Here is a 19,329-nt window from a genome sequence, read left to right as displayed (position 1 = left end):
CTGCAGGCTCAGTTCTCTGCCCTGCAATGTAGGCTCCAGGCTCAGTTCTCTGCCCTGCAGTGTAGGCTCCAGGCTCAGTTATCTGCCCTGCACAGTGGGCTGCAGGCTCAGTTCTCTGCCCTGCAATGTAGGCTCCAGGCTCAGTTCTCTGCCCTGCAGTGTGGGCTCCAGGCTCAGTTCTCTGCCCTGCACAGTGGGCTCCAGGCTCAGTTCTCTGCCCTGCAATGTGGGCTCCAGGCTCAGTTCTCTGCCCTGCACAGTGGGCTGCAGGCTCAGTTCTCTGCCCTGCAATGTGGGCTCCAGACTCAGTTCTCTGTCCTGCAGTGTGGGCTCCAGGCTCAGTTCTCTGCCCTGCAACGTAGGCTCCAGGCTCAGTTCTCTGCCCTGCACAGTGGGTTACAGGCTCAGTTCTCTGTCCTGCAGTGTGGGCTCCAGGCTCAGTTCTCTGCCCTGCAACGTGGGCTCCAGGCTCAGTTCTCTGCCCTGCACAGTGGGCTCCAGGCTTAGTTCTCTGCCCTGCAATGTGGGCTCCAGGCTCAGTTCTCTGCCCTGCAACGTGGGCTCCAGGCTCAGTTCTCTGCCCTGCAGTGTGGGCTCCAAGCTCAGTTCTCTGCCCTGCACAGTGGACTCCAGGCTCAGCTCTCCACCCTGCACGCCTGCTGTCCGCAACACAGGGAGCAGACAGTGCAGAGGTATATGCTCTGACAGACAGCTTCCAGACAGCCAAATACTGCAGCAGCCAGCAGGGACAGGGCTCTGCTGATGGGGAGGGTGCTTGGGGAAGGGGTTGTGTGGGCTCCCTGCAGCCGGGGCTGCCCACACCCAGAGGAGACCAGATTTGTGCTGGGCTTCCTCTGTGGCTTTGGGGTGGGGCACAGCAGAGCCAGGAAGCGCTGTCACTCAGAGACAGTTGCTCAGAGGACCCCAATTATTGGGCGATGGGAGGTGACTTCCACCGGGCTCCTGGCCGGACAACCTGAAGACTTTTGTTTTGTTTAGATAACAAGTTATTCATTTATTATTTTATTTTTACCAGAGCCCTGCTCTGCTCTTGCTTATGGTGGTGCTAGGGATTGAACCTGTGACTTCAGGGCCTGAGGCATGAAAGCTATTTTGCATAACCACTGTACTATCTCTCCCCAGCCCCTTAATTTTTCCCCATTTTTTTTATTTATGAATAATGGGCTACAAAATTGTATCCCCATCCTCCCACCTCCTGAAGATAACCACAGAGTTCTCACAAGTCTTAGAAACAGTTTGCTTGTTTCTGTTTGGGTTTTGTTTGTCTTTGCAACTATGTGTCTCAGTTCACTAGACTCCACATAAGAGCCAAACTACTCTGGCCGTGTCTTTCATCTCTCTGCTTATTCGCCAAGCATCATCATCTCCAGTTCCATCCATTTTGTCCCAAAGTTCACAGTGTCATCTATTTAGATTATAAAGTAATATTCCATGAAGTATATATCCCTTAACTCCTTCAGCCAGTCATCTGACGATGGGCATATAGGCTGGTTCTACTCTTCAGCTATTGTGAATAATGCAGCTATGAACATAGGGGTGCATGTGTCCCTTTTAATTAGTGTTTGTATGTCCTTTGGATAGATGCCTAAGATTAGGGGCCCGGCAGTGGCGCACACAGTTAAGTGCACATATTAGCAAGAGCAAGGATCCAGTTCAAGCCCCTGGTCCCCACCTGTAGGGGTTCTGTTTCATGAGAGGTGAAGCAGGTCTGCAGGTCTTTCCTTCTCTCTATTTCTCCGTCTTCTCTTAATTCTTCTCTGTCCTGTCTGTTTAATAATAATTTTTAAAAGTTAGAAAAAAAATGTCTAAGAGTGGCATTGCTGGATATTAAGATAATTCCATTATTATTTGTTTAAGGATTCTCCATATAGCCTTCCAAAGGTACATCCCCCCCTTTTTTTATTGTTCAGCCCATCACCATGCTGGACACACAGGGACATGATTTAAGACACATGAACAAGAGCTCATGGAAAATGGGGGCCTGCTTGGAAGCCCAGAGTCAAGAGCCGGCGAGCATCCCCTGGGCAGCAGACAAGACTCCCAGGGGCGCTGGGGCTGCCCTCCTTGCTGCCACTGGAGCTGACCCCCGCCCCCACCCTTCTTCACCTCTGGAGAGTCACCAGCTTCCAAGCAGCCTCCTCCTCTCTGCGGTCTCACCCCGAAACAGAGCCCACACAACTTCCTCCCCGTTCCTCTGTGGCAAAAGTTCCTTTGCCTCCTGGTCAGTGCAAATTGCAAATGACATCAAGCTTCTCTTTTGAGAAGTCACCTCTGAAGCTGTGCCCCCTGCGTTTTATATTTGTTTAATTCTTTGTTGTCTGGGTCACCTTAATGTACAAAGCCAGAAGTGTTATGAAGTACAGTTTTCACTTCCTCGAAAAGCAGTAACCCCACCACCCCACAGAAGCCTGGGCATCCTTCCACCAACGGCCGTTGAACCCCATCACTCCTTCTCACCCCACCCCAGCCCACCCCCGCTGTTGAGCTGCATTCTGCTAAGACTGTGATCTTCTTTGGGCTCTGCCTGTTTTTCTTGGTTTAATTTTTTGGTCATTTGCTGTTCTCATATCACGTGAGCCTTTGGAGTCCCTCCTTAAAGGTCTGGTTTGGAGGTACTGAATTCTTTCAGTCTTTGCTTCTCTCAAAGCACTCAAGGTCTCCTTCAAACCTGGCCAATAACTTCTCAAGGTAGAGCTTTCTTGAATGGGAAGAGGCCTTCTTCTTTTCTTTTTTCAAATTTTTTACTTATCTTTATTTATTTATTGGATAGAGGCAGCCAGTAATTGAGAGGTAGGGGGAAATAGAGAGGAAGAGAGACAAGAGACACACCGGAAGCCCTACTTCACCACTTGTGAAGTTTTCCCCCCTGAAGGTGGGGACCGGAGGCTTGAACGTGGGTCCTTGCACATTGTGACATGTGTGCTCAACCAGGTGCGCCACCACCCGGCCCCAAACCTTTTTCATCCTTTCAACAGCCTGGAGGTTTTAACACTGTTGGAGGCTCATTTCGGATCAACTCACAACATCATGGCGGTGGCCTTAGTTTCTCCTAATCCCCGTGCTGTTTGCAGACCATTGGTTCAGCACTTTGTCCTGTCACCCGGCCTGTGACATGGATGACAGCTATCTCCTGTTCCCAGCAGGGCCCCATAATGGAAAATGCTGGGCACAGGATGACCATACAGGGATACCCAAGTGTCATGCCCTGTGGGGACATTCAGAAGGCCGCCCCCAAGAAGCAGGTGGATGTTAGGGAAACACCACTGGGCAGTGCCCAGCTCAATACGAAGTGAAGAAACACTGGTCCTCTGGCATTTGGAATCCAAGGAGCATGAAGGAGGACTTCCCAGAGAAGGAGGCAAGGAAATCTAGTGCTAGGTGGGAAGGACAGTCAAGTCTGTGGGAAAGGGAGGAATTCATGCAGGAAAAGCAGTGGGCGGGCAGGCGTCTGGGGGCATGGTGGCCTCATGCCCAGCAGAGGAGGCCAGGCCCAGAAGAAGGGCCCCACGCAGATAAACTGTGACTGTTTCTGTGAGATCAGGGTGAAGCCCAGGGAATGGGGGCCTGCTGCCTGCAGAGGCCTGAGCCTGCCAGGCTGACTGTATTCTGCTTCTCATTCCAGGAGATCTGCGAGGAGCCCCAGTTCATCGTGGGGGGAGCCACGCGCACAGACATCTGCCAGGGGGCGCTGGGTGAGTAGCAAGTCCACAGCAGGCTGAGCTCTCCCGCAAGGCCGCTGACAGGAGTGGGGATGTCTTATTTCCAGAAGCTTCCTGGGCCTCTTGTTTCCAGTATACCCACACAGATAGACAAATTCAAGGGTCCTCCAAGGCATGTGTTCGCAGCACTGGTTACAAAGTTACTCCCAGAAAGGTGGGGAGGGGGGAGTGGCAGTAATGCAGCGGGTTAAGCACAAGGATCCCAGTTCGAGCCCCCAGCTCCCCACCTTCAGGAGGGTTGCCTCACAGGTGGTGAAGTAGGTCTGCAGGTCTCTGTCTTTCTCTCCCCTTCTCTATCTTTCCCTCACCTCTCAATTTCTCTCTGTCCTATCCAATTAAAATGGGGGTAGGGAGGATGGCTTCTAGAAGCAGTGGAGTGCAGGCACTGAGTCCCAGCAATAACCATGGAGGAAAAAAAAAAAAAGATGCTCCCGGAGTAAGATCCAGAAGCTCCAAATGTCAGCCGCCCCATGCTGTCTGTATCTCTGAGAATGAAGCCAGATAGGGGGACTCCCCTGGCCAGTGAGCACCTCTGACAGAGGACAGTGACTCAGAGGAAACCAGAGGAAACCCCAGTGCTTCTGTGGGGAGGAAGTGTGAGTGTTTCCAGGCCTATTCACCATGGCATCAGTAGACCAGGAAGCAGTGCTGTGATCCATCAAAGGGAAATAAAACCAGTGACTGAAGGGTGAAGGTCTCTAAAGCCAGGCTCTGCTTCACCCCTGGGGCTGGGAGCCGCTGGCCTCTGGCATTCATGTGCAAAGTCCCCAGGCTTCTGTGAGGGCAGCCTTGACAGCAACCAGTGGTTTAAACTCTCATCGAATTCGCCTTCTTGACTGTTCTTTTACATATGAGAAATACAGACCTAGGATCCCTGGAAGAGGGTCTTTATTTGGATAAACCAGAAACTTGTTTCAGCCTCATGGATCCCAAACCAGTTCACCAAAAGCAGACTCAGTCCGCTTGGATGGCTTTCTTTCCCTCATGTTGTGGTGCCCAGAATAAGCCCAGCTTTTTTTTTTTTTACCATTTTTTTAAAATATTTATTTTCCCTTTTGTTGCCTTTTATTATTGTTATAATTATTATTGTTATTGATGGATAGGACAAAGAGAAATGGAGAGAGGAGGGGGAGAGAAAGACACCTGCAGACCTGCTTCACCGCCTGTGAAGCGACTCCCCTGCAGGTGGGGAGCCGGGGGCTCGAACCGGGATCCTTATGAAGGTCCTTGCACTTTGCACCACCTGCACTTAACCCACCGCGCCACCGCCCGACTCCCCCAGCTTTTTTTTTAAGATATTTTTTAATATTTATTCCTTTTTGTTGCCCTTGTTGTTTTATTGTTGTAGTTATTATTGATGTCATTGTTGTTGGATAGGACAGAGAGAGATGGAGAGAGGAGGGGAAGACAGAAAGGGGGAGAGAAAGACAGACACCTGCAGACCTGCTTCACTGCCTGTGAAGCAACTCCCCTGCAGGTGGGGAGCCGGGGGCTCAAACTGGGATCCTTATGCTGCAGGTCCTTGTGCTTTGAGCCACCTGCACTTAACCCGCTGTGCTACCGCCCGACTCCCACCCAGCTCCTTTTTGTTGTGTGGACTATGCACCAGTCGCTAAGCTGTGCTTGCGGAATCTCCTAGTTACTGCGATGATTTCCATTTGTTCTTTTTTTAAAAATATTTCATTTATTTATTTATTTATAGACAGAGAAATTGAGAGAGGAGTGGGGAGATATAGAAAGAGAGAGACAGAGAGAGACCTACAGCACTGCTTCACCAGTTGTGAAGCTTTGCCCCTGCAGGTGGGGTCTGGGGACTTGAACCCAGGTCCTTGTGCATCATAGCATGTGCACTCAACCAGATGCACTACCACCTAGCCCCTCCATTTCTTTTTTGCTTTTCTTTTTTTATTGCCACCAGGGTTATCACTGGGGTTTGCTGCCAGCACTATGAATCCACCATTCCTGACAGCCATTCCCCCCCCCCCCCGCTTTTTTAAAGATAGGTTAGAGAGAAGTTGTGAGGGGCAGGAGAGAGAGAGAGAGAGAGAGACCTGCATACCTGCTTAACCACTCATAAAGCTTACCCCCCATGTGGGGAGCAGGGCCTCAAACCTGGGTCCTTCCACATGTTATTATATGTGTTCATGGTCTGGGGTGAGTCACCACCCACCCCAATTCAAATTTCTGCACAAGGGCTGGAGTCACCCCACTGCAGACAGTCTGACGCCGGGTCTGTGTGTTTGACCCCTAAGCTAGACTGTCTAGAAGGAGACCGGGACAGGGCAGCTGTGGGAGCCATTTACCCAGACACCCAAGGGGCCCCCCCGCAGGTGCTTGACCCTGGAGAGCAGGACTGGACCTGTGGACGGATTCCCAAGATGCCAGAGCACATTCCTGCCTTCAGGAAACACACCTCCCACTCCCCAGCTCCCCTCCCCCACAAGAAGTACAGTGGGGGGTGGGGAAGGGCAGAGGGCTGAGTACTTAAAGTGGGTGCCCCAGGGAACCCAGCGGGGAGAGAAGGTGGGAGTCACCATAGCTGGGAGTTGAGGGGAGACTGCACAGCCCATGGGTATTTGAGAATGCAGAGAAGTCACTGCACACAGCTGTCAAGCTCTCTCCACACCCAGACTCAAGGTCCACTTAACATTTAACAACATTCCGAAGGCCGAATCGCAGGTCATAAGTGAGGGGCTTAAGCCCTGTCTAAACCGGAGAGGAGGCAGGCAAGCAAACTCACATTCCTGGGGAGAAGCATCCCACAATCACACCAAGTCAAACAGAAAGAAAGTGAAACGTGAGTCTTGAACATTTTTCACCCAGTAACTAGTCCAAGGCTTCCTTTGGTTTGGTCGCTGGTCCTTCTGTCCTCTCCAGCCGTTCGTCTTGGAGGGTCAGTCTGTAAAGTGTGACTTATGGGGCTTTGGTCTGAGCATCTGGGCACACAGTGGCAAGGGGAAGGTGGCTGTTATCAGGACCCAACAGGTTCAGAGCCATGAAGCAGGAGCCAAGGCCTGCTTCTTAGCCGGGAGGTCACCACTGGGAACCTCAGACTCTTCTCAAAAATGGGCCAGTGAGTGGCCAAGGTCAGACACTCACTGAGGCTATGGCAGCTAGCTTTGCTCAGGTCTTGCCTTGGGCCCAGGAAGCTGTCAGGCTCACTATAGTGGCTTCCACCTGTGCTCTGGCGTGGGCCTCGCTAGGGTCTCTCGGTGCTTATCTCATGGAATCCTCCCAGCTCTGAAGCGAGTGTGAAGACAAGAAAACTGACCCCCATAATGGCCCTGGGTCCATGCTCCCAGAGGGATAAAGAATAGGAAAGCTATCAGGGGAGAGGATGGGATATGGAGTTCTGGTGGTGGGAATTGTGTGGACTTGTGCCCCTCTTAGCCTATGGCTTTTGTCAGTGTTTCCTTTTTATAAAATTTTTTAAAAGAAAGAAAAGGAAGGAAGGAAGGAAGGAAGGAAGGAAGGAAGGAAGGAAGGAAGGAAGGAAGGTAGGTAACTGATCCATGGGAAAGGACTGCAGGGGAAAATTGCCAGTGGGTCCTAATGAGGTTTGAAATCTGTCTACACTCTTCACAACCTCTGAGTCCTGAGGGCCTGTGGAGGTGAAATCCTCCCAAACAAATTCCTCTTGTCCACCTGCTCCTCCTCCCCCAACCACCAGACTCACTGCTCCAGTGAATTCGTAGTGCAGGCACTGAGCCCCAGCAGTAACCCCGGTGGTGAGCGATAGAGAAATAAGCGCACACATTACAGTGCACAAGGACCAGGGTTCAAGCCCCCGGTCCCCACCTGCAGGGAGAAAGCTTCACGAATGGTGAAGCAGGGCTGCAGGTGCCTTTCTGTCTCTTTCCCTCACTAGCTCCCCATCTCTCTCAATTTCTGTCTCTATCCAATAATAGATAAATAAATAAAAAGAAATCACCTAGACTCTCAAACCTAGAGAAGTCGGTGCATGTAGAGGAAGGTCTGGTGGCTGCATCAGGCTGTGGAATCGAGGGAGCAGCTCTTACAGGCTCTTGCCACCTGCCCACCCCAGGGAACCCCATCACTCCCATCTGCACCTTCTCCTTTGGTTGTCACAGGGCAGGGTGACACCAGCTGTTTGGTGCCCTGCCCACACCCCTCAGGGAGCCAGCCGCTAGCTGGGAGCAAGGGGCTTCCCAGGCTGAAATCACATAGCACAGCTCGGAGCCCCGGGTTCCACTGTCAGCTCCTGGAGGTATTTGGCTGCAGGGCACCCCAGCCCCAGCTCAGCTCCCCCACCCCTGTAAGCCTAGTGAATGCAGGTCACCCAAGCCCTTGCAGCCTCAGTTTCCCACAGGGGCAGAAGTGGGCATACTCTTGGCAAACAGCAGGTCCTGTACACCTCAGGGAAGGCGGGGGTATGCGTCAGGCTTCTCCAAGACTGGAAGGTAAAGAGGGTGGGAAGAGAGAAGAGAGAGGCCATAAGCCAGGTCCTTGTGGCCAGAAACTCAAAAGCTGAGGGTGAGACCAGTGCCCGGCAGGAGAAGGGCCCCCTGGGTCCGTGTGGGTCACACGCAGACTGCAGTGCTCTTACCAACCTCTTCCGGCCTCCACCCTCACACACACACAAAAAAAAAAACTTCAGGAAAATACAGGTCCTGGAAAAGGATGACAGAGGACCTAAAGGGGGTTGTATTGTTATGTGGAAAACTGAGAAATGTTATGCAAGTACAAACTATTGTATTTACTGTCGAATGTAAAACATTAATCCCTCAATAAATGAAAAAAATGAAAAAAAAAAGGTTTTGAGGCCTAGGAGGTGGCACAGAGGACAAAGAAGCCTTGGAGTTATGAGCGTGTGCCAGGATAATGCTTCCTCTCCCTCTCGCTCATAAATAAATAAGCAAATCTTTAATATAGATTTAAATAATGTAAAGCATTCTTACTTAGAGAGAGAGGGAAAAGACAAGGGGGAGAGAGAGAGAGAGAGAGCCTCAAACACTGCTCATCTTAGGCTTACGTTGGTGCCAGGATTTGAACCTGAGACACTGGAGCCTCCGGCATGCAAACCAGGTGTGTTATCTATGCCTTATCTTCCCCGCCCTTAAACTGCTTTGAAAGCAGCCCCTTTTTGCAAAACACTTTTTAAAATTGTTTCATTTGTTATTAATAGTTGGTTACGAGGTTTTAAGATTACAATGTATAGTTCCACACCACCTGCCGGGCTAGCTTCGCAAGAGGGAGAGAGAGATCCAGGAACCAAGTTCTTGGCAGTAGCAACACAAATCTTTATTCACTCAGGAGCCCCAGAGTGGGGTGTGGTCACAGCGGGTTAAGCCACGTGGCACCTCCTGCTCTTCATGCCAGCCCTTCTCCAGGTCGAGACCCGGGAGAAAGAGAGGAAGAGAGAAGAGAAGAGAGAGAAACCAGAAACAGAAGTGGCTTTATAGGATAAAACCAGAAGTGGCAAGTCGGAAACGGAGATGGCTAGGAAAGGGGTGGAGAAAGGCAAAAGTATGCTGGGAAGGTGGAAGCTTCCTTAGCAACTGTTGCGATGGTTTTAACTGGTGGGATTAATATACCCTGCAGGCAGGGCGGGTCTCAGGGGCAGAAAGAAGATAGATCAGGCAAAACAACGATTATGTAAATAGGCCATACTATCAGCAATACAGCATGGAGCAGGGGGGCTGGCTTTATAGCCCAACAACCACCCAGCACCAGACCTCTGTATTTCCACCCTCCCACCTCCCAAAGATCACCACCAGAGTTCTCACAAGTCTTACCATCAGTTTACTTGCTTCTTGGTTGGTTGGTTGCTTGCTTTTTGTTGTTGTTTGTTTTGTTTTGCAAGTTCATGTAAATCAGGTCTCTAGATTCCATATGTGAGTGAAACCATCTGGTAGCTGTCTTTCATCTCTCTGCTTATCTCACTAAGCATCATCACATCCAGTTCCATCCGTTTTGTCCCAAAAGACACAGTATCAACTTTTTTTTATTGCAGAGTAGTATTCCATGGAATATCCACCCCTTAACGTCTGTAGTCAGTCATTTGCTGATGGGCATTTAGGCTGCTTCTACTTTTTGGCCACTGGGAATATTGCAGCCAAGAACACAGGGGTGCATATCCACTGGATAAATGCTCAAGAGTGATATTGTTGGATCATAGGGTTTAATTCCATTTTTATTTGTTTAAGGACTGTTAATACCGTCTTCCTCTTTTTTTTTTAGTAGTTCTTTTTTAATATTTATTTATTTATTCCCTTTTGTTGCCCTTGTTGTTTTTGTTGTTGTTGTTGTAGCTATTATTGTTGTCACTGTTGATGTCGTCGTTGTTGGATAGGACAGAGAGGAATGGAGAGAGGAGGGGAAGACAGAGAGGGGGAGAGAAAGATAGACACCTGAAGACCTGCTCCACCACCTGTGAAGCAACTCCCCTGCAGGTGGGGATCTGGGGGCTCAAACTGGGATCCTTACACCAGTCCTTGCACTTTGTGCCACCTGTACTTAACCTGCTGAGCTACCGCCCGACTCCCTTCATACTGTTTTCCAAAGGGACTGTCCCAGTTCCCTTTTCTCCACAACTTCACCAACACCTGTCAGAGTCTCTTTGCATAACTATTATGCTATCTACTCCCACCCCAGAACACTTTCCAGACTTACAGAAAAAATAGAGAAGCTAGGACAGGGAACCCCCAACCCTACTACCCCAGCTTCCCTGTCTCTGTCTTGCTCTTGTGGACCAGAGCTAAGGCCACACTTTAATATTTAGGGTGCCCCTGCCCTGCTGAGACACCCCACACAGTACTCTGTCACACTCAGTCTCCGTGTCCTCTTCACCTGAGCTTGGCTATGACAGTGTCTTAGACTCTGCTGGTCTGTGGGGACAGGGAGAGGATTGTGTAGGATGTCCCTCAGTTGGAATTTGCATTTACCTTTAAAGTAAATAAATAAGACTCAGAGGGTCTGGGAGGCGGAGGGAGGGATTTATGTGGAGCTCATGCCTTGCATCTGTGAGGCCCTGAGTCCCATCCCAGGCAGCAGCACTGTGTGTGACAGACAGGTCAGTGCTCTGGTGAATCCCCCTCACACCCACCAAAGCACGCACACAGGAGAACTGTCATCAGTGAGCACTCGCTTCTCTCTCCCCCTGCAGGGCCTCTCCCAGCCTCCTGGAGCAGCATCCAGAGGGCTGGGGGGGGAGGGTGAGTCACCATTTCCTCCGCAGCTCTTCTGCCCGCCCTTTCAGCCCCTCCCCTGCTGCTTCTTAGATGGCTGAGGCCCCGCTGCCCTGGCCACCCCTCCCCACCCCCAGGGGTTCAGCCTGGTCCCAGCACCAAAGGACGTGCTGCCACCTCCCCTGGGGTGAGGAAAGAGCCCCACACACACACACACACACACACACACACACACACTCTGAAGTAACGCCCTGGGGGAGGTCCTGGGCCTGCAGCCTGCTCTGAGCCAGCCCCTGGGGCAGAGACCCACCCCATCAGACCCCACAGTGGCACCCCAAAGTGCTCAGGAAGAGAGATCCCTGTAGCTGGCTTCTCCTGGTGGAGGAGATGAGGGAGCAGGAATTCAGGGCTGTGAGGCAGCGATGCTCTGCCCCATGGGAGACGCCTGAGGTCTGAGAGGAAGGGCGTGGCCAGCCCGGGGCCTGTGTGGGCTTCTAGAAGCTTCTGGATCACACAGTGAGCGGGAGAGGTGAGGGGCCTAGATGCCTAGCAGAGACCCTCAGGTTCTAAGTGTGGCCTCTTCTCTACAGGAGCAGCTGGGGGACAGGCTGGGGTTTAAGGGGGACTCCATGGAAGGCTGCCTGGAGGAAGGAGCCTCTCCCTTCCTCAGCTCCTGGCATCAGCAAGCTGTGACTGTGCATCTGGGCATCTCAAGGTCCCCTTTGTCGGGGGGGTGGGGCATGGAGACAGGTACTTCTTCCTTGTGGGGTGTCCTGGCAGCTCCAGAACAAGGCCAGATGCCACCAGCCCTTCCCCTCCCAGGCACGGCCCAGAAAGCTGAGTGGGGAGGAGGCCTCAGATCCCCACAGAGGAGGGGTGGAACCTTCCAGCACCATGGGGAGGGCAGAAGGTGGTCACGGGCACAGGGCAGGGTGAGGTGAAGGGGGGTGACCTTGGGCATTGTGAATGGCAGGCGGCATTGCTGGGGAATTTGGCCAGAGTCAGACGAAGCCGACATGGATCTCTCTCCTGGCGAGGACGGGCAAGCCAATGCAGAACTAAGCTAGACTCCCAGCACCCACACCACCCCTGGCCCCTCTGCAGCCTCAGGGGGACCAGGCCGAGCTCTGAGCCCCCCACCCCCACCCCAAAGCCCAGGACCAAATCGTCCTGCTCTGCTTCCTTCTCACTGGGAGTGTTTGGTGACTAGAAGAGGGGATGCCTGTGTCAGTCAGATCAGCTCTGGCTTATAGTGGTGCTGGGGATTGAACCTGGGGCTCTGGAGCCTCAGGCATGAGAATCTCTCTGCATTACCATTAGGCTACTTACCCCCACCGACTATGGTGAACTTTCTGTCTTCTTTGCCTCTTTTTGGAATCAAACAGATGAAAATATTGGCTTGGCAGTGGTGGAATCATGTATATGAAAGATCCCAGAGCTCAAAAAAAGGGGGGAGGGGAGAAGATATATTTTTAATGATTTTTATTGTGAGGGATTAAAAGCTGACAGTCCAGTTGACACACAGATATAATTTCTCAAGTCCCTATAACAGGTGTCTGTCACCCCCAGCCTAGGTTCCCCCCACATCACACACAGGACCCCAAAGCTTTCTACCCCCTCAGTTCCCCTCCTTCCCCAGGGTGCTCTGCTTGGGTGCAGTATGCCACACCTGCCCAAGTGGCACTCTCTTCCTTTCCTTTGTTTCCTAAGTCCCTCCTACAAGTGAGATCATCTTGTTTGTCCTTTTCCTTGGGGCTGATCTCACTTAGCGTGATTCCTTCAAGCTCCATCCAAGATGATACAGAGAAAATAATGGAAAGAAAGATTATTTCTGGGGATCAGGTGGTAGCGCAGCAGGTTAAGCGCACAGGGTGCAAAGTGCAAGGACCGGAGTAAGGATCCCAGTTTGAGCCCCCGGCTCCCCACCTGCAGGAGAGTCGCTTCTCAGGCGGTGAAGCAGATCTGCAGGTGTCTGTCTTTCTCTCTCCCTCTCTGTCTTTCTCTCCTCTCTCCATTTCTCTCTGTCCTATCCAACAACAATGATAAAAAACAACAAGGGCAACAAAAGGAAAAAAAAAAAAAACAGCCTCCAGGAACAATGGATACATGGTACAGGCACTAAGCCCCAGCAATAACCCTAGAGGCAAAAAAAAAAAAAGATTATTTCTGGGTCCAGGTGACATCATATTATAGTGTACAAGGACCCTGGTTCGAGCCCCTCATCCCCACCTACAGGGCTGCCTCTTACTCTATCATCCCCATTCCCTCTTGATTTCTGGCTATCTCTGTCCAATAAATAAAATAAAATTTAAAAAAAATTTTAAAGAAATTATTTCTAGTGAAAAACCCCCATCCGGGCTAACACCCTAGTTTGTGCTCTGTGTGGTTAAGGGAGTTCCTGCTCAGCCTGCAGGGCTCCAGCTGACCTCAGCTCAAATAAGGCACCTGCCACTGAGACTCGAGTCTCATCTTGGGTAGATTTGGTGGGGGTGAGGGTGGGGGGGAGTCCTTCACACACCTATCCTCAGGCTGCTCAGAAGTCACCTGAAAGCCTAGCTCATTCTTCACTAGACTTTGCACAGGACCTTGAAATGCTTGAAGTGTTCATATCTCTCTCCTCTCTCCCTCTCTCTCTCTCTCTCTCTCCTCTCTCTCTCTCTCTCTCTCACACACACACTCCTCACTCTGGGTATAAGCTCTGAGGCTTTTCTGGGTGAGCTGGGCATGTAGAGCTGTGGGAGGTGAGGGTTCAAGGCTGGGAGGTGCTCCCTGTTCTCCCCATGCCCCCCCCACCACCACCAGAAATACATCCAGCACCCGCAGACCTCAGTGGGGGCCACACCTGTGCCCAGTCCTGGAAACTTCCTGCCTGGCTCAGGGCCCATCTATGTGGGTCCTGCTTCTTGGATGAGGCTCTGGAGCCTAAAAGGGGCCATTCATCACGTCAGCCTGGGGACGCTGTGTCCTCAGAGGGGGCTGGGTGGGGCCTGGGTGGGTGCTGTGGAGGAAGGGCTGTATAAACAGGGTGTTGGTGGAAAGGCAAGCCCAGCAGGAGACAGGGAGACCCTTTGTCCAGGGTCACCAGGACTCAGGGTGAAGGGGCGCAGGGGGAGGGCTATACTCCTGAACCAAAGACCAGGCATAACCCACCTTTTCCCAAGAGGGGTGTGTGAGCAATAGCTCACCTGGTGGTGCGTGTGCCTGCCAGGCCTGAAGCCCAGATTTGAACCCCAGTACCACGTGGGAGTGCCACAGAACTAGGAGGGAAGGGGCACGGGCGGTAGCACCGTGGGTTAAGTGCACACGGTGTAAAGTGCAAGGACCGGCGTAAGGGTCCCGGTTCGAGCCCCCGGCTCCCCACCTGCAGGGGAGTCGCTTCACAGGCAGTGAAGCAGGTCTGCAGGTGTCCATCTTTCTCTCCCCCTCTCTGTCTTCCCCTCCTCTCTCCATTTCTCTCTGTCCTATCCAACAACGACGACATCAAGAACAACAATAATAACTACAACAACAATGAAAAACAACAAATGCAACAAAAGGGAAAATAAATAAATATAATTTAAAAAAAGAAAGAAAAGTACAGGGCTAGGCAGTGGCGCACCTGGTTAAGCACTCACATAACAATGCTCAAGGACCTGGGTTCAAACCCCTGATCCCCACCTGCAGGGGGAAATCTTCACAAGTGTTGAAGCAGCGCTGCAGGTATCTCTCTGTCTCTTTCCCTCTCAATCTCCCCCTCCCCTCTCAATTTCAATTTCCCTGTCTCTATTCGATAGATAAATAAATAAAAATTTAAAAAACAGAAAATAAGGGCTGGGGAGATAGAATAAGGGTTATGCAAAGAGACTTTGATGCCTGAAACTCTGAGGTCTCAGATTCAGTCCCCAGCCCTACCCTAAGCCAGAGCTGAGCAGTGCTCTGGCAAAACAAATATAAAAATAAATAAATAAATAAATGATGATAAAAATATAAGCCAAAAAGAAAAGAAAGAAGGAAGGAAGGAAGGGAAGAAGAGTGGGGAGTTTGTACTTGGAGAAGAGCTGCTGGGGGACTCATGAGCACAGAGAGGGTCTCAGTGACCCCAACAAAGCCTCAAGAGTCCCCAGAGAGAATGTCACCAAGTAGCTGTGGGACAGATGAATGCAGGAAGGAAAGGAGGGAAGGAGGGAGGGAGGGAGGGATGTCTGGTGGGTGAGCTCTCTTGTGCTGTAGGCAGTGACACAGGGCACCTTCCCCAGAATTCCCACCCCCAAGCCGTAGGTGCAGAAAGAGTCAGTTCAGAGCTTCAAGGACCCTCGTGCCTTATGTCATGTGTGAGGACAAAGCAGAGGGGACACCCCAGGTCTGCACACACTGGGGAGCAGCAGTGAGCCCTGTCTTGCACGAGGGGGTGAAGACACTGTCGTTCCTGCAGAAACTCGGGTTGGGTTTGTTTTTTTTATTTGGTTTTTTGCATGATATTTCTTTCTTTTTTTTTTTATTAGTGGTTTAGTATTTATTTGCAAAATTATAATTCACAGGGGTATGATTCCACACCTTTTCCACCACCAGAGTTCTGTGTCCCCACTCCCTCTTTTGGAAACAGCAGTAGTTCTCTGTTGTTGTGCGGGCCGCGGGGAAGAGAGAGAGGAGGTCCGTAGTGAAGGTGGAACACAAATCTTTATTTGCGCTGGCACCTCAGAGTTGGGTGCTAGAGAGGCAGGTTGGGCCACATGGAGGTAGCGAAAATGGCCGCCTCACACAGTAACCTTTCCTGCATCTGAACACCAGAGTGAAGCGCTGGCAAGAGAGCGAGGTGCGGAAGAAGAAGGGCTTTTATAGGAGCAGCTCTCGTGAGAATGGGAAGGGGGAGGAGTAACCACAGCACTCCAGGATAGGATAATAACTCTCGTGAGAATGGGAAGGGGGAGGAGTGACCAAAGCACTCCAAATATCGCGGGGATATAGACAATGCCCTGAGGGCACAACATGGCGGAACAGGCACTCCGAGAATGTCCCAACTCTCGAGGGAACTAGCAGTAGCCTGAGGGGACAACATGGCAGATGTGACTGCATCGGCACAATTTCCCAGCAGTTCTCTCAAGATCGCAGGTTGACTATTATTTCTGTACCTGTCAATCTATATTTACATATATTTTTCCCAATTTTTTTCTATGATCCTGCCTCCTCTTCCTTTCTAAGTCACACCGACACCTATTACTACTTCCAAAATGTCCTTTTCTTCCTCTTCTCTTTCCAGGTCCTGATTGAGTTGGAGTTCAGAGGTCTCTAATCATCTTCCCCTAATACTTCTCCCTCTCTGAGAGTATGAACCAAAATTCTTTTTTTTTTTTTTTACTTTTCTAAAATTTTTATTTCTAAAAAGGAAACACTGACAAAAACCATAGGATAAAAGGGGTACAATTCCACACGGTTCCCACCACCAGAACTCCATATCCCATCCCCTCCCAATAGCTTTCCTAGTCTTTATCCCTCTGGGAGTATGAACCCAGGGTCATTGTGGGATACAGAAGGTGGAAGGTCTGGCTTCTGTAATTGCTTCCCCGCTGAACATAGGTGTTGACAGGTTGATCCATAATCCTAGCCGGACCAAAATTACTCTGTAATTGCTTCTCTGCTGGGCATAGGCATCAGCAGGTGGGTCTATAGTGAGGTGTTTTTTAGGAGCTGTACATAATGGAAGGCTGGTCCAGACAGGCAGGGAGCAAGATGAGAATAGTGGAAGTCACCAGCAAGGGCAGCTTCCTGTGGGACAGAGAGGTGGTGCAGGCCAGTTGGGAACAGGCAACCGGGTGAGAGGCCACGGTTCTGGGGAAGAGACTGAGCTGCCAACGGGTTAGCCGCCCAAGCCCAGAGGGACTTCCTTTGGGGCTTGACATCTCTTTTTTTAAAACCCACCTTGGTGGGGCTGGGAGATAGCCAGCCAGGTAGAGCACACACTTTGTCACACTTGAGGACTGGGTTAAGAGTTCCTGGCATCGTACAGATGCAAACAGGAAGCTGCCTCCTCGATCTGGAAAAGGAAGGAGAATCAGAAACAATGGAAATTCACAGGTTTAAAGTCCCAGCAGCAAAAAAAATAAACCAAGAATAATAAGTGAATGGCACCTCGGTCACAGCCCCTGCCCGCCCCAGTCTCGCCGCCACTAGCTGTCACCTGCTCAGGGCTGTGTAGCCAGCGTCTGCACGGCTGAACCTCACAGAGCATAGGGCACCTCTGTCAGGACAGAAAAGAAAGACACCAAACCTGGAGAGTCACTGCTCTGAGTCTTTGCATGTTTCTTCCCATTTGTGTCTCAGTAAGGCACCAGGTAGGGGTGCACCTGGTTAAATGCGCATTACCATGTGCAAGGACCTGGGTTCAAGGACCCCCCGCTCCCCACCTGAATAAAGGAAGCTTCACGAGTGGTGAAGCAGGTCTGCAAGTGTCTCTCTGTCTCTGTCTCTCTCCCTCTATTTTTTTTTTTTTTGTATTGCCACCAGGGTTATCCCAGGGGCTTGATACCAGTACCATGAGCCCACCAGTCCCGGCGACCAGTTTTTCCTTTCTAATTTTTATTAGGGCAGAGAGAACAGGAGATAGAGGGAGAGAAAGAGACAGGGACTGGGTAGTGGTGCACCTGGTTGAGCACACATGCTACAATGCACAAGGAGCCGGGTTCAAGCCCCCGGTCCCCACCTGCAGGGAGAAAACTTGACGAGTGGTGAAACAGTGCTGTAAGTGTCTGTCTCTCTCCCTCTCTACCTCTCCCTTCCCTCTCAATTTCTGGCTGTCTCTATCCAATGAATAAATAAAAAGTAATGAGAGAGAAAGAGAGAGACTTGCAGGCCTGCTTCACTGCTCAGGAAGCTTCCTTCCTACAGTGGGGGCTCAAACCTGGGCCCTGGTGCTTGGTGATATGTGTGCTTAGCTGGGTGCACCACTGCCCGGCCACCTCTCTTTTTCTTTCTCCCCCTTCCCTCTCAATTTCTCTCTGTCTCTGTTCAATCATTCAATCAACAAAATAAGGAGAAAAGCATATTAAAACATTTATGTTTTACTTATTTATAAAATGAAAGTATCAACCAGACCGTAAGATAACAGGGGTACAATTCCACACAATTCCCACCACCACAGTTCCGTATCCCATTCTCTCTACTGGAAGCTTTCCTATTCTTTATCCCTCTGGGAGCATGGACCCACGATCTTTATGGGGAGCAGAAGGTGGGAGTTCTGGCTTCTGCAATTGCTTCTCCGCTGGAAATGGGTGTTGGCAGGTGTTTAAAGATATACAAAAAAATGCAGCTTGTAATGTGACATTCCACAACCAGTTTTAAAAACAAGATAATACAAGTATATGAAGACTGTGACTCCTAAGAAGGAAAAATAAACACTTGGATCTGAATGACACAGAAATGAAAAATCGGGTAAAATGAGTAGACCGGGATTTCAAGTCATTGTAAATATTGAGAAAAAAAACTAAGAGGAAGATAGTTAACGTGGTGATGGTTTTTTTTTTTTTTTTTCGTCTGTTGTGTGGATTGACTTTTGACTTTATTAAAACATCCTTTGACTCCAAACAAAAACAAAAACAGTCAGTTCTAAAGAAAGGAGGAGGTGGAAGGGCCTGAGAAGAAAAGAGACAGAGCTCTCTGGGGACATCTGCACTAAGTGCTTGAGCATTGGTGCCAAGGAGGGAACAAGGGTTTCATTATAGCAGTGTACAACCTGGAGGTGATAGAGAGTTCTCTCTCTCTCTCTCTCTCTCTCTCTCTCCCCCTCTCTCTCTTACCACCCCCTCCCACCCCCTCCCAGCGGACTGGGCTGTGGCTCTGGAGCCTGTACGGCTGACTGGCTGGCTGTGTAACACAAGGCTAAACTGCAGGTGACTGCTAGGTGTCGCTCCCTTAGAAAGATTTTATTTCATTAAAGATTTTTCTTATTGCCACCAAGGTATTGCTGGGGCTCAGTGCCTGCAAAATGAATCCACCACTCCTGGAAGCCACTCCTCTTTTTTTTATTTAGTAGAACTTTGAAAGACTGAGAGGGGGCAGACAGAGAGGGAGAGAGACACCTGCAGCCCTGCTTCACTGCTTGTGAAGTCTCCCTCCTGTAGGTGGGGAGTGAGGGGCTCCAGTCCTAATCCTTGAGCATGGTAACGTGCGCACTCAACCCAGGGCACCTCCTGCTGGTCCCAGGAGTTATTTATTAACACAAAAGAGAAAGAAGGACCGAGGGAGAGAGAACCAGAGGATCACCCAGGCACACATAATACTGTCACCGAACTCAGGACCTCATGCTTGAGAGTCCGACACTTTATCCATTGCACACCTCTAGGACTGCTCAAGCCTCCCTTTGTGTTTGTGCTGGGACTGCACTACATGTGTAGATTGTTTTTAGAGCAAGCAGTATGTTCGTGGTGAGTCTTTTGTCTCCAGGGTGATCGCTGGGGCTCGGTGCCTGC

At 50.6% G+C, this 19,329-nt stretch overlaps 1 protein-coding gene across 1 annotated transcript in view; it reads left to right on the top strand.

The window, feature by feature from the left end:
• The window catches only part of CAPN2 (calpain 2), a 55,003-nt gene that overhangs the window by 4,263 nt on the left and 31,411 nt on the right, over positions 1-19,329 (top strand). The window contains exon 2 of the mRNA XM_007530171.3: positions 3,644-3,713. Within this exon, the coding sequence (XP_007530233.1) occupies positions 3,644-3,713 (70 nt within the window). The remainder of the gene's footprint in view (positions 1-3,643; positions 3,714-19,329) is intronic.

Source organism: Erinaceus europaeus, chromosome 6 (genome assembly GCF_950295315.1).
Source record: "Erinaceus europaeus chromosome 6, mEriEur2.1, whole genome shotgun sequence".
NCBI lineage: Eukaryota > Metazoa > Chordata > Mammalia > Eulipotyphla > Erinaceidae > Erinaceus > Erinaceus europaeus.
The sequence above is the reverse complement of the archived record's forward strand: the minus strand, read 5'-3'. Positions and strand labels throughout refer to the sequence as shown.